The sequence below is a fragment of the Epinephelus lanceolatus genome, chromosome 12 (assembly GCF_041903045.1).
Source record: "Epinephelus lanceolatus isolate andai-2023 chromosome 12, ASM4190304v1, whole genome shotgun sequence".
In the NCBI taxonomy this organism is placed as follows: domain Eukaryota; kingdom Metazoa; phylum Chordata; class Actinopteri; order Perciformes; family Serranidae; genus Epinephelus; species Epinephelus lanceolatus.
The window spans coordinates 32,505,631-32,525,014 of NC_135745.1; the positions used below are offsets into that span (position 1 = coordinate 32,505,631).

The 19,384-nt window shown below is 40.6% G+C and overlaps 1 protein-coding gene across 1 annotated transcript; it reads right to left on the reverse strand.

The window, feature by feature from the left end:
- Nucleotides 1-1,589: 1,589 nt before the first annotated feature.
- On the reverse strand, nt 1,590-13,092 carry LOC117272409 (multidrug and toxin extrusion protein 1-like). Its single transcript, XM_033651326.2, has 16 exons — nt 12,801-13,092; nt 12,589-12,690; nt 10,676-10,744; nt 10,374-10,522; nt 9,546-9,588; nt 9,403-9,447; nt 9,217-9,314; nt 7,809-7,906; nt 7,489-7,670; nt 6,328-6,436; nt 6,013-6,088; nt 5,709-5,778; nt 5,485-5,617; nt 5,311-5,405; nt 2,283-2,346; nt 1,590-2,193 (listed from the first exon to the last, which is right to left on the reverse strand). Exons 1-16 carry the CDS (start codon nt 13,059-13,061, stop codon nt 1,940-1,942), a joined length of 1,848 nt encoding a protein of 615 aa, XP_033507217.1. The 5' UTR covers nt 13,062-13,092; the 3' UTR covers nt 1,590-1,939.
- Nucleotides 13,093-19,384: the final 6,292 nt, after the last annotated feature.

Below are 19,384 nucleotides of genomic sequence, written 5' to 3' on the forward strand. Positions count from 1 at the left end.
GCTGGTGTATATCATTATCAACTCATATTACTACTGCACAACATATCCCATTAAATGAAGAGAAATGTGCATAGGCAAGATAATTCAGTGCTGAAGCAATGAGTTGATTAATTGAGTCGGAATTGACAATTTTAAAATAATTGAGAATCAATTAAGCATTTTGTATTTCTTCAAGCAAAAGTGCAAATCTGTCGCTTCTCCAATATGAGGATCTGCTGCTATTTCTCTGACCTCTTAGTGCTGTGCATGCCAGGATGTACTTTGAGTCTGCCTGAGGAAATCAGCCTCTTTTAAGTCCCCTGTTAAAACATATTTTTATCAGAGAGACTTTCCTGATTTTACTTGAGTTTTAAGTCCATTTATTTTCTCAGTTTTTCTATTCAATTCAAATAAACACAAGAAGTTTGTGCTCTAGAGAAAGGATCAGCACTCAGTGAATAACATCCTAAGCCCTATGATAAGCTATTATGTAGGGATGCACCGAAATGAAAATTTGTGGCCGAAGCCGAATAATATTAAACGCATGCTCCAGGTAGAGACAGTGCTGATACTACCTTTCCTAGCACATTCACCATACTCTATTTCACACGCTACATAGCATAACTCCAATATAAGCTAAAGTTAAAGGAGATAAATAAACTTACAGGATCAGCAAACACACTCACCTTGCAGCATGGTCTAAAACAAAAGGGATTCAAATAGGCCACTCCCACACTTAAATAACCTTCCTCTTCCTGGATTTCCTACTGAGAGGAAGTGGATCTCTCCACCTGATCTCAAGGAGTTACGTACTCTGCTTAGTAGTTCTGCTACTAAGTGCTAAGTATTAAGTGCTCCCCGCACCAACCCAATAACCTCCTTTACGTTACTTACGCATGGCTTTCTCAGCCCAAACAACACTGCCACCTTCAACAAACCCAGGCTCCGTACATGTGAGCTCCAGGTAGAGACAGTGCTGATACTACCTTTCCTAGCACATTCACCATACTCTATTTCACACACTACATAGCATAACTACAATATAAGCTAAAGTTAAAGGAGATAAATAAACTTACAGGATCAGCAAAATATATACTGAAGTGTTTTTATCAGTTCTTTTAAAAGTTGTTTTCATGTCTTGTCTGTTTTAATTATTGACATGTAAAGCACTTCGTAACTCAGTTTTGAAAAGCACCATGATTACTATTAGTATGATTATGTTGCACTCTCTGTAAAACCCCAGTAAAACACTAACATTCCTTCTTATTATTGATTCAAGATGTGGTCATTCACCTCTTCAGCAGCCTTTCTCCAATTTAGTTTACAGAACAAAATGACAAAAAATGTGGACTGTAGAGTGACACAACCAAAAAGCCCCAATCACAGTCCTGCGGCTGAGAAGAAAATGCACTCAAACCTGCCTCAAACATGACTTTCAAGTTACACGGCAGCTTCAGTATCTCTTCTGTCCTCACCTGTTTTGGCAGTAAACATCAGGGGCACTCTGATAGTAATGCAGACACAGTAAAATCCCATGAGTTTAATATTAAGATGGCTTTTAAGGAAAACAGACACAAACAAAATTAAAAAAAAAAAATCACAGTTTTATTTTCAGCAATGGATCAGTGGCTCTTTTAAAAGCAGGTCTGCAGTGTGTTATGTTTATTTTATGTAAGCCTGCATTGCATGGAAACCAAAAACACACCTGCCTTGTTGGGACACATGTAAGGTATGCTGTTACATTAATTACAAAGCACAGACATTGTAACTAATAACTTACTTTTATTCAAACAAATCAAACTCAAAGCGTATGAAATGTGGAGATCATAAAGAAATAATATATTACTTTGCTGACTCTGGGAGAATAAATTGAGCCTGTTTTTAACGCATGACTTTGTCTGCTGTGTCACAAAATGATGCCACACAGCTGTGAGACAACCAGCAGTCAGTATAGGGTCTGTCATCTGAGCAGCTTGAGAAGCATTTTGCTGGTGAATATCCCAGCTGCAAGGATGAGCACCATGAACAGCACAGTCAGGCCACGACACACCAGCAGCTGCCTGACCAGCAGAGGCCGTGACACTGCAGCACCGGCTGCTTCATCATCACAGCCTGGAGTGAGCACCTGCAGGTCTGAGTTACACTCCTCGTAGCTCAGGACGTTAGATGAAATGATGGTGACCTCAGATTCTCTTTGAGCAGTGTGGGCACGTCCTGCTCAGAGAGAGGGAGACTGGAGTTAGTTGTGTTTGTTCTGCACAGGATGCATGTTTGCAATAAAAAGGAAGTGAGCAGGTACTTACCCTTGTTTTCCAGTGCTAGCACATCTTTCTTGTCTGTGACCTGGACTCCTGCTCTCACCATCGCCTGCTCGGACACAATAATGACAGCTGTTTGTAATACACATCACAAGCAAATATTGTACATCGTCTGTACATGGACACTGACTATTACACTGCAGTAACATTTTAAGTTGCAGTTACAAGATCATTTATTTGTCTGAGATGTTAGTGTCCAGTGTCATTTCCTACTTGTGACTGTAGAGGGCAGAAGAGACCAGGTAGTGTGTGCACAAGGTAACACTCACTGGTGGATTTGTAGGTTTTGACCTCATAATAACAAACTAGTCCATACCCATTGAGTGCACAGTTGCCCATGTACAGTTTCACATGGTGTGGGATACAGGTCATAGGAAATTGCAGATTAAATAGTCAACTGAACCCATTAAGAAGAGCAATGTATTCAGACAGAGTTTTTGAAAAACGTGGGACAGACAGAATGACACACTGACAGAATGACACACTGACAGTTTCCGTCATTATGTACAGCATACCATACCATGACTTAGTCATACCAAAAATTAAAAAACAAACAAATATTGGTCCACAGAGGGAGCCACAGTGATCAGTCGCATTTTAGCCATTTTTAAGCATTTTTCTGTTGTTATAGCGCCACCCAGTTGCCAATTAGAGTTAAATTTCTCCAGTCACCTTGAGGCATCCTGTTCTACATATCTACCAAGTTTAGTAAAAATCGATATGGCGGTTAGGCCTAGATAAGAAATTAGCTCTCTAGCGCCCCCATTTTGTTTGATGGGGTCAATAATGGAGGGGTGCCCTCAGATTATGTGTGGTCATATGCCTACAAAGTTGCGTGGTGATGGGTGAAACTCTTGAGATGTTATACACCTTTATGTGATGAGCCACGCCCTCCACAATATTCATTGCCATATAGAAGCTCAGTTTTAGTAAGTTTTCCAACTTTTGCCAAGAGGGAACTTTAGATATTGGTCCCTAGATTATGTTCACCCAGTTTCATGCAGATCGGTCAAACTTCCTAGGAAGAGATCGATTTGAAGTGTTTTTCAAAAAAATTCAAAATGGCGGAAAATCTTTATAACTGGAAGTTATGGGTTCTTGATGCAAATTTATTCCTCATGAGGAGAGGCATCTCTGTGCAAAGTTTCATGTCTCTACGACATACGGGGCATGAGATATGCCCATTCAAAGTTTGCAATTTCAATGGGTTGCTATAGCGCCCCCCTTTGGCCAATTGATGTAATACTGCTTCATTCGCATCCTCCCATGACCCTCTACCACTGTGCCAAATTTCACATGGATTGACCAAGTCAGTGAGGAGAAAAACGTGGAACAGACACACAGGCAGAGTTTTCGTCATTATATAGTAAGATTGTTTTTCATTTACAAAACTTGCTTCAAATCACTTCCATAGCAAAACTTGCTAACAGTAGTTTTCATGACAAGAAAACTGAACTTAAAGGTCCAGTGTGTAGGATTTAGAGGGACGTATTGGCAAAAAATGCAATATAATACAGTAAGTATGTTTTCTTAAGTGCATAAACACCTGAAAATAAGAATCATTGTGTTTTTGTTAGCTTAAATGAGCCTGTTATATCTACACAGGGAGCGGGTTCTCATCCACATGTTGCACCACCATGTTTCTACAGTAGCACAGTACGGACAAACAAAACACTGACTCCAGATAAAGCCTTTTGCATTTTCACGTTTTAGCATTAGCCACAGCAGTTTTCATTAATTAAAACCCTTATTTAAGACTCAGGAAATCAGTTGAAGGAGATCCTCATTTTCAATAATGCTGAGCATTAATAAAGACATTAAAAATGATCAATAAGCAAACAAAGAACCGTCATGCATATCAATTAAACAGATAAGAAATCAAAGGAAACAACAAACAAAAATAGCAATGACTGATCGCTAAAAGTAGAAACACAGGGTGATAAACATATTAAGGTGTAGATGTATAATTAAAAGTATTAACACTCAATTAAAACAAGATCAGAAATAAGGCATTTAAACAGCCATAAAGGTGGTAGACTGTCTAAGTTTGTGAAGTGAATGTGAAGCAACAACCTATTCTGTGAGCAAGTTAGCAGCCCCTTTGTGACGAGAGCATTGGAAAGACATTGATTTTTATGTGAAACTGCTTTATTCAGTGTAGTTGCCAATTTAAATCACAAGGTCCATTTGTTTCAGAGAGGAAGAGAACTCTGAGGATAATTCAGCTCCTGGTAAAAACCTCCTGAGAGTTTGGATCTCAAATTATCAGAGAAAAAAGGTGAGCACACATTAGCAGGTGCTGGGCTAGCAGCCCCTCTGTGACGTGCCAAACAGCACTGGAGAAACACTGATTTGTGACGTGAAACTGCTTTATTCAGTGTTTTTACTGGTCTTAATCACTCGATCTAATTGTTTTGGGGAGAAAGAGACCTCTGCAGATAATTCAGCTCCCGGAAAAAACCTCCTGAGCAACAAACACAGAAGGAATTTTAACCAGGAGGTGTTTCAGCTGGCTGCAATCTGCAACCCGTCCTCTTTCTGGCTGTTTACAGTATACCCACTTACCAGCCAAAAAGCCATTGGAATATATGGGAGAGTATAACCTCCTCCTGCTCTGTAACATCTACCAAACTTTACACCCATCTCATCAACTACCACTATACCTCTGCTGGTCACCTTAGCATCCTAGTAGTCAAAGACAAAGAAAACCCAAATCGTGCAAGGTACAGTACATTATTCTTAGCAAATTTGTACCTATAAAGCTGAAATTAGGTTCTAAATCTTGCTCAAAATTGTGAAATTCCATGATGCATCATGCAAGAAATCCCTTCGGACTAGTTTCCACTCCACTCCTTAATTCAAGAACAAGTGAAAGCACTCCTGTCTAATAGGAACCTAAGGCAAAACTTGTACTCTACAGTGTAATTCTTTATGTTGAACTCTCAGGAAAATACTGAAATTCCTTTTAGTTATCCATCATTTTTTCATGCAGTGTTACAGTGTGGTCACTCACCTCTTCAGCAGCCTTCCTCCAGTTTAGTTTATACAAGAAAATGACAAAAAATATGGACTGCAGAGTGACACAAATAAAAAGCCCCAACCACAGTCCTGCAACACAGACAAAGAAAATGCACTCAGACAAGACTTCTATGTTACATGGCAGCATCACCAGCTCCTCTGCTCTCACCTAGGATGCCCATTTTTGCCGCAAACATCAGGGACACTCCGATAGGAATGCCGATGAAGTAATATCCCACCAAGTTATAGATGGCCCCAATCCTCGGTTGCCCCGTTCCTCGTATGATGCCCCCCGTCACAGCCTGCGCACATCAAACACAGCTATCAGGCTCTGTCTGCTGGGCGTAGCTTTGACATGATAACAAATTCTCATGATGATTAGTACTCCCTTACCGCCATGGCATCTGCAGGATGGAAGAATCCATATATGATCATGACATCAGCAACACGCTGAACTATTTCTCTAAAAGGTGCAAACAGCTTAATATTAGGAGCAGAAATGCATCATTTGTGCAAAGACAGGGTTTTTTTAAACAAATATCATATTCTGTAAAGGCTTTGCATTTTTTCTTTTCTCAAAGGGTCTCTTGGGAATTCAACACATGAAACAACAATCAACACTGACACATATAGCTGAAGTTACAGTTACATAAGAGACTGATGAACACAAGAATACACTTCAACAGTCCATACTCACTTTTCTGTTGTAAAGATGTAACCAATCACATCCTTAGATGTCACGAGAATAAGTCCAACAAGGCACGAGACTGCAACTGGATTGAATATTGGAAGAACACAGACAAAGCTACAGCATAAACAAATCTGGGCAATATTTTTTAAGAATTACAAACTTTAAAAGCTTAAAGTAACTAACACATATATACTTCATGCTATTTTATCCTGACCGAGTGACTCTATAAGGTCCTGACATGACTTGATGCAGCACTGACTGTGCTATAAGTGAGTTTTCTGTGGATAGGAGGTGGCCTATATGGGTGCATTTCTTTCTTACATGCACAGATGACGGAGACCTTGCCAGCTGCCGTGGCCTGCTCAACGTTTCCAGCACCAAGAGCATTCCCAACCCGCACGCTGGCTGCTACCCCGAATCCCATCGGGACCTATGATGGAGAAAGGGATACAGATTTATTTTTAAAAAGGAACAATTTCAAACTGCAAATGTGGCAATACTTTATCAGAGGCAGGGAAGCCAGACACTGTAGATATTTAGGGCTCAGGCTAAACCTCAGTGAATCAGGGGCCATGATCCCCCAAGGTCAAATTTTGTCCCTATTTTTGTCCAAAACCTAAATTTTTTTGTTCTAAATAAGCCTTTTAAGACACTAGAACACCTAAACATCTGTACATCATTTGGGAAAACTAGGAAATTAGAACTGCGACCCTGTGGTTTTATGCCTCTGCACGCTAGTTAAGTTCTAGATCTATTCAAATGGGGCAGTTTCAAGGTGGACACCCAAGATTAGTGTCACCAATTCAATAGCTAATCAAAAGTCTTTCCCTCCCTTCCTGAGATACGATGATGAATCATGGTCAGAAAGGTGTTTTATGTAGAAGTTTATGATGTCCTGACCTTTGACCTTTGGATAGAAAATGCCATCACCTCAACATTATATCCTATTAGACATTTGTGTAAAGTTTTGTCATAATTAGCGTAAAAATGTTTGAGTTCTTGCCAAACCTTGACCCTTGACCTTCGACCACCAATTCTAATGAGTTTATTCTTTAGTCCAAGTGGATGTTTGTGTCAAATTAGAAGACATTCCCTGAAAGTTCTCTTGAGGTATGGTGTTCACGAGAAAGAAACAGATGTATGGTCACAGTGACCTTGACCTTTGGCCACCAAAATGTCCGAGTGAACATTTGTGCTAAATCTGAGGAAATTCCCTTAAAGTGTGCTTGAGATATGTTCATAAGAAAGGGACAAAAGCGGTCACAGTGACCTGAACCTTTGACCTATAACCACCAAAATGTAGGATTTAGGATTATGAATTAGCCGACCTTTCAGTCAGTAGAAGAATAACATATGATCAATTAAAAAATATTTAGGAAATATCCGAAATTTCACATAGAAATGAACACATATCAGTGCAGAATACATACAAAGGCAATTTGCAGTCCTGATTGTATCAAAAATAAACTTTAGTAGAATTACCATGAACGTAATAGCAACCAGCTGATACACAACTGACTGAGCTCCCAGCTCAGCCTTGTTGATCACACCAGCCAACAATCCTCCGATTTCAAAAGTCCACCACTCCAGACAGAGCATAAGCATGCTGGGAATGGCAATCCGGGTGAACAGACCCCATTCCTTCAGGCACTCCAGCGACCAACCTAGAGGGTGCGGAGTTTAACAAGGTCAGAAGACGTAGAGCTGAGCTGTAGATCATATGCCATCACAGCACAGGATTAGAAATTATTCATCTGATCAGCACTAAGAATTTCTAAAATGAATAAAAGGAGAAAACTCACCAGACCATGTTGCCTTGTGTAACCCCTTCCAGTAGATGTAGATGTGCAACATCAGAGCCAGAGTTGACTGTGAGACAGCATTTGCTGCTGCAGATCCACTGTAGTGAGTTTAAGACGTATAAGAGTGTGAGTTTATACAACCCAATCGTCAGAAAAAATGTTGGTATAATTTGTTTCTGCAAACCACAGATTTGTTATATTTGCATTTAGTGGAAACTTCACAACACTGTGGTTAACATGTGGTTAAGTTTAGGCACAAAAAACACTAAGTTAAGGTTAGGAAAATAACGTGTTTTGCTTTAAATTACTCGTTTTTGGGGGCACAATCCCAGCAGGGGACGCAGCAATGTCTCAGTAAAAATCAAGTGCAGTTGGTAGTACTATTCCCGCCGTTGGCACTATCACTGCCAACAGGTGGCTACAAAACACCTGCATTTGAAGCCTAAAAAGCAGATGAAAACACAGCAGGGACTCGCTAAAACACAAATGGAGCATAGCGTTAGTTCAGGCAGGACACAATGTCAAGCTCAGCTCACATCCCAGCTACATCAGCTGATCTCAAACAGCCCAGTAAACTGATGGAGTCAGCTGAAAGATCACATGATTCCTTTCTATGCAACCAGTTGGCAAATCTCATTCAGGGCGCCCTATTAATCTGCTCTGGCCTGCCTACTGTTGCTGCTTCCTCTGCAAGCTGCTTTGCAATCGCCTCCACCCCAGCTCCTCCTTTTCATGCTGCGTCTGACTTATCAATGTAATTTCTTTTTTTTTTTTTTTTTTTTAAGATATTTTCTGGGGCTTTTTAGCCTTTAATGTATATGACAGACAAGTGTGAATGGGGAAGAGAGAGAGGGAGTGACATGCAGCAAAGGGCCACAGGCTGGAGTCGAACCCGGGCCGCTGCGGCAACAGCCTTGTACATGGGGCGCCTGCTCTACCACTAAGCCACCCGCGCCCCTATCAGTGTAATTTCTGTTTCTAACTGATGCTGCTCTGTTCTGTTCCCGTGGAGTCTTTGCTGTTTGCTCTCCCTGCCCTAGGCTTTTCATGTAGGCGCATGGAACGGCAGAGATGTTTGCCTCTCTTCTGTTAAGGCTTTTTCTTGTTTGCACATGGAAGGGAGATGAAGGGAATGTACTCTCTATGCTTTAGGCATTCCACATAGGCAAGTGGAAGAGGCTTTCTGCATAAGCCTAGGAAAGGCAGAGAGGCCCCAGTACAGAGCCATACCGCCAAATATAATACTGCAAATGGACTAAAGTGGTTCTGATCCATACCTGTGATATGTGAAAACCTGACCGTAAAAAAATGATTGACACAGATTCAACTGAAAACATTTTGCTTGGCCTACTGCACAGTAAACATCACAGAGCTTAATTATGTTTCTTCTAGTGGCGGGTACACTTACACAACACCCATGTCCAGCACATAAAGGAGGATGTAGTTGATAATGGCATTAAGAACATTTCCAATGGCTCCAATTATCACCTGAGGCCAGATGATCCCCTGACAATGAAAGCACAACATGGACTCAGTGTTGACCTTAACAATAATACTTCCGCTATCACTGTGTTTGTATGGACATGAACTGTACCTGGTTCTGTAGGTACCTCCCCTGCAGCTGGAACATGAAGGCAGCCTGCAGACAGGATCGTGAAAAGGAGTAAATAATATATAAAAATACAAAGAAATGGGAAAAGGACAGAGGTGTTGTGTCTTGGTGTAGACTGAACTCACTGGCAGAGAAGGCATGAAGATCTTTACATACAGCTGGGAGAGTCTGAGAACAAACAAACAGAGGTACGTTTATGAAACTGAAAATGATGATGAAATTAATGTTGAACAAATGTAAGAAATAGGTAGTTAAAGGGGTAAATTTCATTTTAAAAAAATGCAAAAATGTTCCTTCAGCACCAAACAGCAGACACGGGACTGACTAGCTGTTGAACCTTGGGGGGAATTCAGGGGCTAATGAGGTGGATATTTCCCTCAGGAGCTGGTGCAGACTAAAACTATGGAAGCCTATTTCCGCCACTGTGATGACAAAAAAAGATCCTGTAAGACATTATAATGAGAAAGTTCTCGAAATAATGACTTAGTATCTCAAAATAATGAGAGACGATACTAACTCATTATTTGAGAAAGTTCCTCGATCTAATGACTCACAGGATCTTGTTGTTTTTGTCATTACACTGGCAGGAATAGGCTTCCATATGAAACAGAGGTAAAAGGAGAGTGAATATTAAAATTATATTTGACAGGTGGTGTTGCTTCTGCTGGATGTGTAAAGAGGTAAATGCTTGCCTACGCATTCAGCCTATCGACAGGCTTATATCTTTATGTTGTAATTCCTGCTTGTCTGCTTTTCCCAAGTGCAAAAATAGCTGCAGGTTTAAGCTACAACCAGGCTGACAGTAGGATTGGATGTAATTGCAGCAATGTGGGAGAAATGGGGGCTTATTTTTATATTGGAGCTGCCTAACATGTTCAGGTTTGGCAATCATGTTCTCCACTGTTGTTGGACATGCGGTGCAACATGTTTTCTGTTGGTGAATGAAAGCTGACCGTGCAACTTCCGGGCTCTGTTTGACAGCGAGTAGCAAAGGCTCTGTGTTAATGAGGATAGCCCAGCAGGGGAAGCAAGCCAGGAGCAGGATCAGAACACCTCTCTGAAGAATGACTCCCACACGCTTTAGGTTTCCACTCCCATACGTCTACATGACACAGAACACAGATCAGACACGTGCATGTGAATACTGTAGGAAAGGAGCTGCCTGCCACACCCAGAGAGAGAACACAGAAACACAACAGAACAGTAATGGGGTGGGCTCTGGATGGAAAGGTGAGAACACTGACCAAGATTGTACCTGAGATATGAGGGTGTCACAGGCCGATGCCAAACCAGTGCCAACTGAAATACCGGTCACATTGATAATCTGCATCCAAAAACACACACACACACACACACACACACACACATACAAAGGCAAAACATAAAACCAATGTCACTACTTGTCTAAATCATGCTGTAATGGCAGTAACACTCACTACTATTTTACTTGAGTCATGGATGGATTACTGAACCGGCCTATGGGGCAAAGGGCCAGGGGCCCACAGTGTCAGGGCCCCCCTCCTGGGCGTAACCTGCAATATATCACTGAAATTAACACGTACTGACCAGGAAGATACACAAGAAAATATAAGGAGATGCAAAGAGATACAAACTAACTACAAAGGGGGCAAAACAAACAGAAGGAGACAAAAAATGCCCAGAAGACATAAAATGACCTCAAAGAAGAAGAGAAGAGACACAAAAATATCTGCAAAAGGGCCAAATCAACCAAAAAGAGACACAAATATATTACAAATAGACATAAAATGACCAAAAAAGGCACAAAATCATCTAAAAAACAAAACCATAACAAGAAAATTACCTAAAAAAAGACACAAAACAACTAAAGGGTGACACAAAATGGCTATAAATAAAAATAAAATATCTTCTAAAACAAAAACAAAAAAACACAAAATCATCACAAAGAGACACAACTTAAACTTAAAGGAGACACAAAATGACTACAAATAGATACAAAACAACCAGAAATGATACAGAATGACCTCAAAGAGACTCAAAATAAATATAGGGACAAAACAATTAAAAAGAGACACAGAATGATTACAAAGAGACACAAAATGGCCAAAAAAGGCACCCAATTATCTAAAAAACAAAACAAAACAAAAGAAAAAACACAAAATGACAACAAATAGACACAAAAGGACCACAAAAATGCACAAATTAACTCAAAAACCAAAACCAAACAGAAAATCAGCTCAAAGAGACAAATAATAGCAGCAAAAGAGCAACCACAAAAGGCACAAAATGACTACAGATAGACACAAATTAACCAAAAAAAGACACAAAATGACCTCAGAGAGACAAAAAATAACTGCAAAAGGGCCAAATAATGAAGAAGAGACACAAAATGATCACAAATAGACTCAAAAGGACCAAAAAATGTACAAAAGTATCTAAAAAACAAAACCAAAACACAAAATGACCTCAAAGAGACACAAAATGACCTCAAAGAGACAGAAAACAACAAAAAATGGGGCGGAATAATCAAAGAAAGTGACATAAAATGACTATAAATGACACAATATGACAACAACAATAAAAGAGGCAAAATCACCACAAAGTCTTTGAGTGTGTTTCCAGGTCTATGCAGGACAGGTGGTGGGGCCTTTTACATGTCTGTGCTCAGGGGCCCATTGTCTCATAATCCACCCATGACTTGAGTAATTAAATTTTATCCTAATCCTACTTTATACATTTTACACCACAACATATATTAGGCAGTCACTGGTTACTTGTAGTAAACTTAGGATTTTTATGAGGAAACAAAGTAGAATGTGCTGATGTACAGTACATTAAACCAAGAGTGTCAAACATGAGTAAAATTAGCTCAACAGCAGCCTGCTACAAAATTTGTTTAAATGTTACTGCATCAGTAATATTAATCTAAATGTATGATATATATTAATGAAACAAAGAGCCCATTATGGCTGCATAGTGAGAATGTTATTGTAATGATACATACGCTTACTCAGGTAAGGTTTTGATGCAGGAGTTTAACTTATAATCAAGTATTCTTAAATTGTGGTATTTCCTCTTTTACTTAAGTAAAAGATCTTAGTGCTTCTTCCACAGCTGTGTGATAGATAAGTGGATAACAAAATACAGAAAGAGTGACAAAAGAGGCTGAAAGCAAAGCTGTTTTCTCACCGCTATTGCTAATGCCACACCTGCAAGCTCATTTTCCCCCAGGTGACCACAGAAGACCGTGCTGACAAAATTAATGAGAAAGACCATCAATTGCGAAATGACCTGAAATACAAGAAAAAAAACACATTTCCTTAAATCACTTAATTGAGGATAAACATTGCTAAACAAACACGACATAACACAACGAAATCCAAAAGGAATCCCATATTTACCACAGGCCCTGCTAGTTTGACAAGTTGAACCGTCTCCCTTCTGTAGTCCACTGGGAGCCAGTTCTTGATGCATCTCAGCCACTTTGAACAGAAACTACATAACGTAACTTTGGGAGAAGCAGTAGCCACAGCTTCACTCTGACTGATCATTCCATTTCTGTAGACAAACTTCAGTCCTAAATCCTCCATATCTAAAGAGGTCTGAACACTGGGAGGGTGAAATATGTTTTGCCTCTGAGTTCTAATGCTGAGCTGGGACATCCCTCTCAGGTGGGACGGCCCTTCACGCTCACCTCCCACTCTCATTTAATTCAGTTAGATTCATTATCAGGGCGAAGAGGTGAGGCTGTATCCACCCCTTTCTGCCCTGTGTTATACTAAAGTCCAGTTTCTCTCACCTAATTCTCTGTTTGAGGTTTTATTTAATACTCTTACTACTGTTTTGGGGTCATTACATAATCGTCTGTTGACTTATACCTACTAAAAGTAATGTGCTATAATTTGTATTTAATCCATGTAACTGGGAGGCAGGTGGCTGTGATCACATGACCTATGGGCTGTAGGCTGTCCTCCCTCATATGCAGAAGAAGAGGACGAAGAGGGAGAGGAAGAGGAAGAAGAAGAAATACTTGTTGTTTTTCACTCTGTTGTCAGATACACACCAGCCGGCACCTCTACAGCTACCAGTCCACACCCTGTACTTGAGTCGGTGACCCTCTGGTTATGTCCTTATGGACTGGGCTACTGCTGCTCCCAAATGCTCCCATATGACATAAGCAAAGCAGGAAGTCAGGTGCTGTACTCTAAAGAGCGACAAAGTCTGTGAAGGGAGGGTGTATATGGATTGGCCAAACAAACACAGGACTTTGACCCAGGAGACAACTGTTTGTGTCCAGTGTGAAACCAAAAGTCAAAATTGTATTATTATAAGTTGCAAAAAAAAAACAGCAAAAAAAAAGCCGTTCTTAATATCAACATGATATGCAACTGGTTACCATTTTAGTTTGACGGCGCCTGGCAGTGTCAGGGGGAAATGCGGCATGACAAGGATGAAAGTTAAGGTGGCGAAAGTCCAACTGTGGCGGGCGGGAGGGATGGGTCCCACAAACATAGACTTTCACCTGAGAGAGTGATGTTTGCATCCTGTAAAATTATAAAACTAAACCCAATTCTTTTTTCCTAAACCTAACCACGTGTGTTTGTTGTTTAAGGAAAGAAAACGTCAATTCACAGTGTCGTACCAACGTGGTGTGTTTATTTTGAAAGAGACTGTATGTAAACTTTAAATTTCCTGTGAAAACGGAAGTGTATTTTGAAAGAAGACAATGCATGTAACAGGCAGAACTTGACACACTGTCCCAGAACATCAACAACCAGCACACCCAGGATACCTTGCACGTCACATATGGACGTGGAAAGTCCATGACCAAACGTCAACATGTGACAAGGGTGGAGTGAGAATGCATTGACATATATACCGTCCACAGTCACCTTGTCACATGAAGTTGTCACGTCGCCACGTAGGCAACATAAGATAAAATGGGACAGTTACTGATGTTTAAAAAGGACAGAAAACAATTTAGCTCATTTTTTAAATGGTAAAATCCACTTATCACTTCAGGCATTAATTCGTTAATATGGCACCCTTCATACTTTCCTCCTACCTCTCTGCCACACTCTCTCTGTTCTTTTACTGCCCATTTCCTTGGTGCCATATGGCTACAGTGGGTAGGCCTATCAAAAGTGTTAATATATCCTTTAAGAGTATTCTTCCCTCCTCTACCAGGGTGTGTGTGTGTGCATGAGAGAGAGTGAGGGAGACATGCAAGTGAGCATACTCATATTGTATGTGCACTTGCGTGAGATGTGCATAAATACAGGTGTGTGTGTGTGTGTGTGTGTAGCAGTGATAGCTAATTCTGGACTATTGTGGCTGACATGGACTCACTACGTTTCACGTCCTTGCAAGTTTTGGGACTAGTGGTTCTTTGGATCTTTGCTCTGCCCATCCTGGTTATCTCAGACCAATCAAAATGAGTAACAAGCCAGTAACATGTGTGGTGGTGGCTGCTAATATTAAAGAGCCCAGGATGAAAAATCTTATTTGTCCCATTTTACCTGACTTCACCAAACATCACAAAAACAGTTTTACAGATGAAGCAGTATCAGTCTCCATCAGTGTAAAACACTCATGCATATGAATAGAAACATCCTCTCTGTGGAGAAGGGGTTGAATGAGATCTGGCAAAGCCTGTTAGAAATGGGCACTTATCTGATGCCATGATGGCTGGTCTTGTTTTTCTGGTTTTGAATTTCACACTGCTCACCAAGTCATGGCACTGGACTAAAAGACTGAAATATGAAACTGTAGGCTACATGTGGTGATTAAATCAAGCTCCACCTTGACCAGCTCTAACAGTAAAATGCTTCTTTTACTATTACTGGGCCGCTCACTCATCCATTCTTGCATGGTGGAAGAAAGAAAGGTCCCCCAACAACTACAAACTCTTCAGTCCCACTGCTGTTGGCAGATCACTTTTTAACAGCAGCTTTGTAGTGGACAGTACTTCAAAAATCTGGAAACAGATAAATAAAATATATACAGGCTCCTAAAATCTATATAATCTAATCAGTCTTTTAAACTGGGTTTAACTGATATTGTATTCTCTACCTGGAAAAAGAGAGGCATTTGTAAAATAGGTGACCTTTATATTAGGGGGAACTTTGCCTGATTTGCACAGTTAAGAGCTGTTCACAATATGCCTGCATCAAGTCTTTGTTTTAGATACCTGCAAATCCCTCATTATGTCTGAAAGCATATGCCCGACTTTGAAATACTGTCTGAATGTGAGCCTCTAATGGCGATTGTTATGGCTCTAAGACCATCACAAATAAGGAAACACATGGGGAGTTACATATAAATAAGTAATTTATTTTAACAAAAATTCAAGAATAAACAATATAACCAAGTATTAAGCCATTAAACAGGAGAAACTGGCAAGAAAACACTCTGCCAGGTCAGCTCAAGATAATGCAAACTAAACTATACAAAAACTCAAGTAAATGCAATCAACGCAGCATGGTGCCAGAAGGCAAGGCAAGGCAAGTTTATTTGTAGAGCACAATTCGTACACAAAGTAATTCAAAGTGCTTTACAGAACAAGAAAATGCATTAAAATCACAATACAAAATAAAAACATAAATAATCATTATAAAATGAACTTTAAAAGAGAAGAGTGCAGATAAGATCCTTTCAGTCATATGCACAGTGAAATAGAGCTGTTTTGAGCCTAGATTTGAACATTGTCAGAGTAGAGGCCTGTCTCACATCTTCAGAAATACTGTTCCAGATTTTAGCTGCATAAAACTGGAATCCTGATTCCCCATGTTTAGTCCTAACTCTGGGCACCAGCACGAGGCCGGTCCCTGAGGTCCTCAGAGTCCGAGATGGTTCATATGGCACTAACATGTCAGAGATGTACTTTGGTGCTAGGCCGTGGAGAGACTTGTACACAAGCAGAGCTGCTTTAAAGTCTATTCTCTGAGCCACAGGAAGCCAGTGTAAAGACCTGAGCACAGGACTAATGTGCATGTACTTCCTGGTTCTGGTCAGGACCCGAGCAGCAGCATTCTGGATGTACTGCAGCTGTCTTGCGGCCCCAAGTTCCCAGGAGGGCGGGTTTTAAAGGGCTGGAGACAGTGGCCAGCTGCCTCCAATCACCACGACCAATCAAGCCACCAGCACTCTGGAACAAAAGAACATAAACAACACCAACACCAAACCCTAGTGGAGGCCCTGGGGCCGTCACACAATTAATACGTTTGACCCTGTCCACCAGGGGGCGGGTTGTTATTTCTATGAGATCCTACTGAGCAGTTTCCCACTGGACACCTTAAAGATCAAACAGACACATGTAGATGAGCTGAATATGAAACTAACAGATGAAGTCTGGGATGAATGTTTAAGAAATATACACAACTGTTCAATCAATGTCAGACTTTGTCTTCTTTACTGAAGTTTCACCAGTCTGCAACCGCTGTAAATCTACAATTAGCAATTTAGCACATGCTTTCTGGTCATGCAGTGAATTGTATACATATTGGAAGAACATTTTTCACTGTTTCTCTGAGGCTTTTGGGAAATCTTGGGAACCTGATCCACTCATAACTATCTTTGGAGTGACTCGCTTCTTTTCCTCTGCTGGCCAATACCAAAAAATGGCTGTTTTATTTGGTATGGTGATTGCAAAGAAGTTAATTTTACTAATGTGGAAGATGGACTCTGTTCCTACATATGATTTATGGTTAAATTAAAAGGCAAACACATCTGGAAAGACTGAGATTCTACGATGAGGGTGGAGGTGTTGTGTTTGTAAGATTTGGGGCCCTGTACTGAAATTCTCCCAGGGTGAAGGCTTCTGTAATAATATTTTTTCAGATGAAGCACTGTGCTGTGCGTATTTTACCTTTACTTTATACATAATTTTTACTACTACTACTTTGTTCTAATCACTCTGACTGTGGCCACTGTTACATATGGTACTTGTATACTTAAGTAAAAGGTCTGAATACTTCTTCCATGTGTGGCTTTTTGGACATACTGTGTAAGAAAAAGAAATGTACACACCGACAGTTCATTTCAAAAAAGTCCACTGTGCAGCAGAGTAATGTCTTGTATTCCCTGCAGATGGTGGTATCGCACTGCTCTTTCCAAAGGATCCTACTTCCTGGATATTGCTCATTACCCCTATCAGAAATTCACTGATAACGTAACAATGCTCATCCTCTTTCATTATCTGATGCTGAAAAGTCATCTGCAGCTAATGAATATGGCTCATTACACCACAAAACCTGTGCCATCTATCACTGAAAGTACAGTGGTGTAAAGATGAAGTGTCTGTTCATCTTCATCGACGAGCGCTGCCTTTCCTGTGTCACCTCCCTGTAAGAGGCTCATCTTCTCTGTGAACAGCTCACACAGGGAAGTTGATGCCTTCAGTGCATCCAGTGCCACTCTGTCAACTTAATGCACATCCCACCGTTTCACACTCGCTCAAACTGTAATCAGCTGTAATAAACGTGGCCAAGAAGAGCTCTCTCATCTGCTGTCTTTTTTATCTTTTACTGCCAAAATGGCATCATGGAGAAATAACCAGTAATCTCAGAAGAATCAGAGCACTGAGGAGTCTCTTCATCCATTTCTGATATCACATGAAAGGCAAGCTACAGTTGTTTATAACAGATCATGTTGAGGATGAGTTGGTGGCTCAGTGTGCAAAGACATGATGTGCTTATAGTGTCAAGATATGGAGTCTTCTTTGGCAAATACTGCTGTCATGGATAAAACTTTTAGGGATCCTGTATGGTACTATATTGGCTTTCCACTGGTTCTTTCCCTGCTGAACTAAACTTAACTAGCAGAAGAACCAGTGGAGAAGCTCTAAAGAACGATACAGGGCCTGTGTTGTTCTTTAGAGGTTCTTCAGTTCAGTTAAGTTTACTGGGGGGAAAATTAAAGACACTACATTAAAATATCCTGTAACTGTGTATTTCCAGAGGATAACACATTACTGTATTGTGCACAGATATAAATAAATTTGTAAACCACTGCTCTAATGGTTATAGCACTATATGACAAAGTCACCTTAAGGAGATGGATGCGACATAGCACTAAAACAAGCCAAACAACTGCTTCCAGGTATTGTTCAGCACTATTTTTGATTAGAGTGTAGTCCTCACACCTAAACAGCAAAATACATCATGTGTCCATGCCTTTAAAAACAATCCGTATGAGCGACTGTGACTATATTTACTTTCAGGCAACAGCTTTTTCTTGTGTTACAAGAGAGTTACACTATTTGCTCCTTTGAATTGCTTCAGTCGCTTTCAACAGAGGACTGACAGAGATATTTTCTATGACAAAAAGGCTGAGCAACAACCTGCATGAGGAAAGTGAGCCCCAGAGACCAAGCGACAATGCTCTGAGCAACACATGGGCTAATCTACGCTTGGTAATGGGGGAATGTCATGATGGGCCCTTCAAGCAGCCCACCCACCCAGGGCCACGTGTGAGCTTGTTACAGCTGACATTTGACTTGTAGGAACCCAAAGCTGTTACTAATAACATTAATTCATTCATGTTCCGTAACTGCTTATCCTGTTGGGGGTTGCGGTGGGGCTGGAGCCTATCCCAGCTGACAGTGGGCAAGAGGTGGGGTACACCAGACTATCACAGGGCTGACACATAGAGACAGACAGACAACCATTCATGCTCACATTCACACCTACAGACAATTTAGAGTCACCAATTAACCTGCATGTCTTTGGACTGTGGGAGGAAGCTGGATTACCCAGAGAGAATCCACCAGCCCGAGAGACTGCCCCACCCTGGGTTCCAACCAGGAACCCTTTGCTGTGAGGTGACAATGCTAACCACTGCACCACTGTACCACCACATTAACAATGTCTTTGTTTATTCAAATATCCCAGTAAGCCATAACAGTGTGACAGTCAATCAATCAATCAATCAATCAATCAATTTTATTTATAAAGCCCAATATCACAAATCACAGTTTGCCTCACAG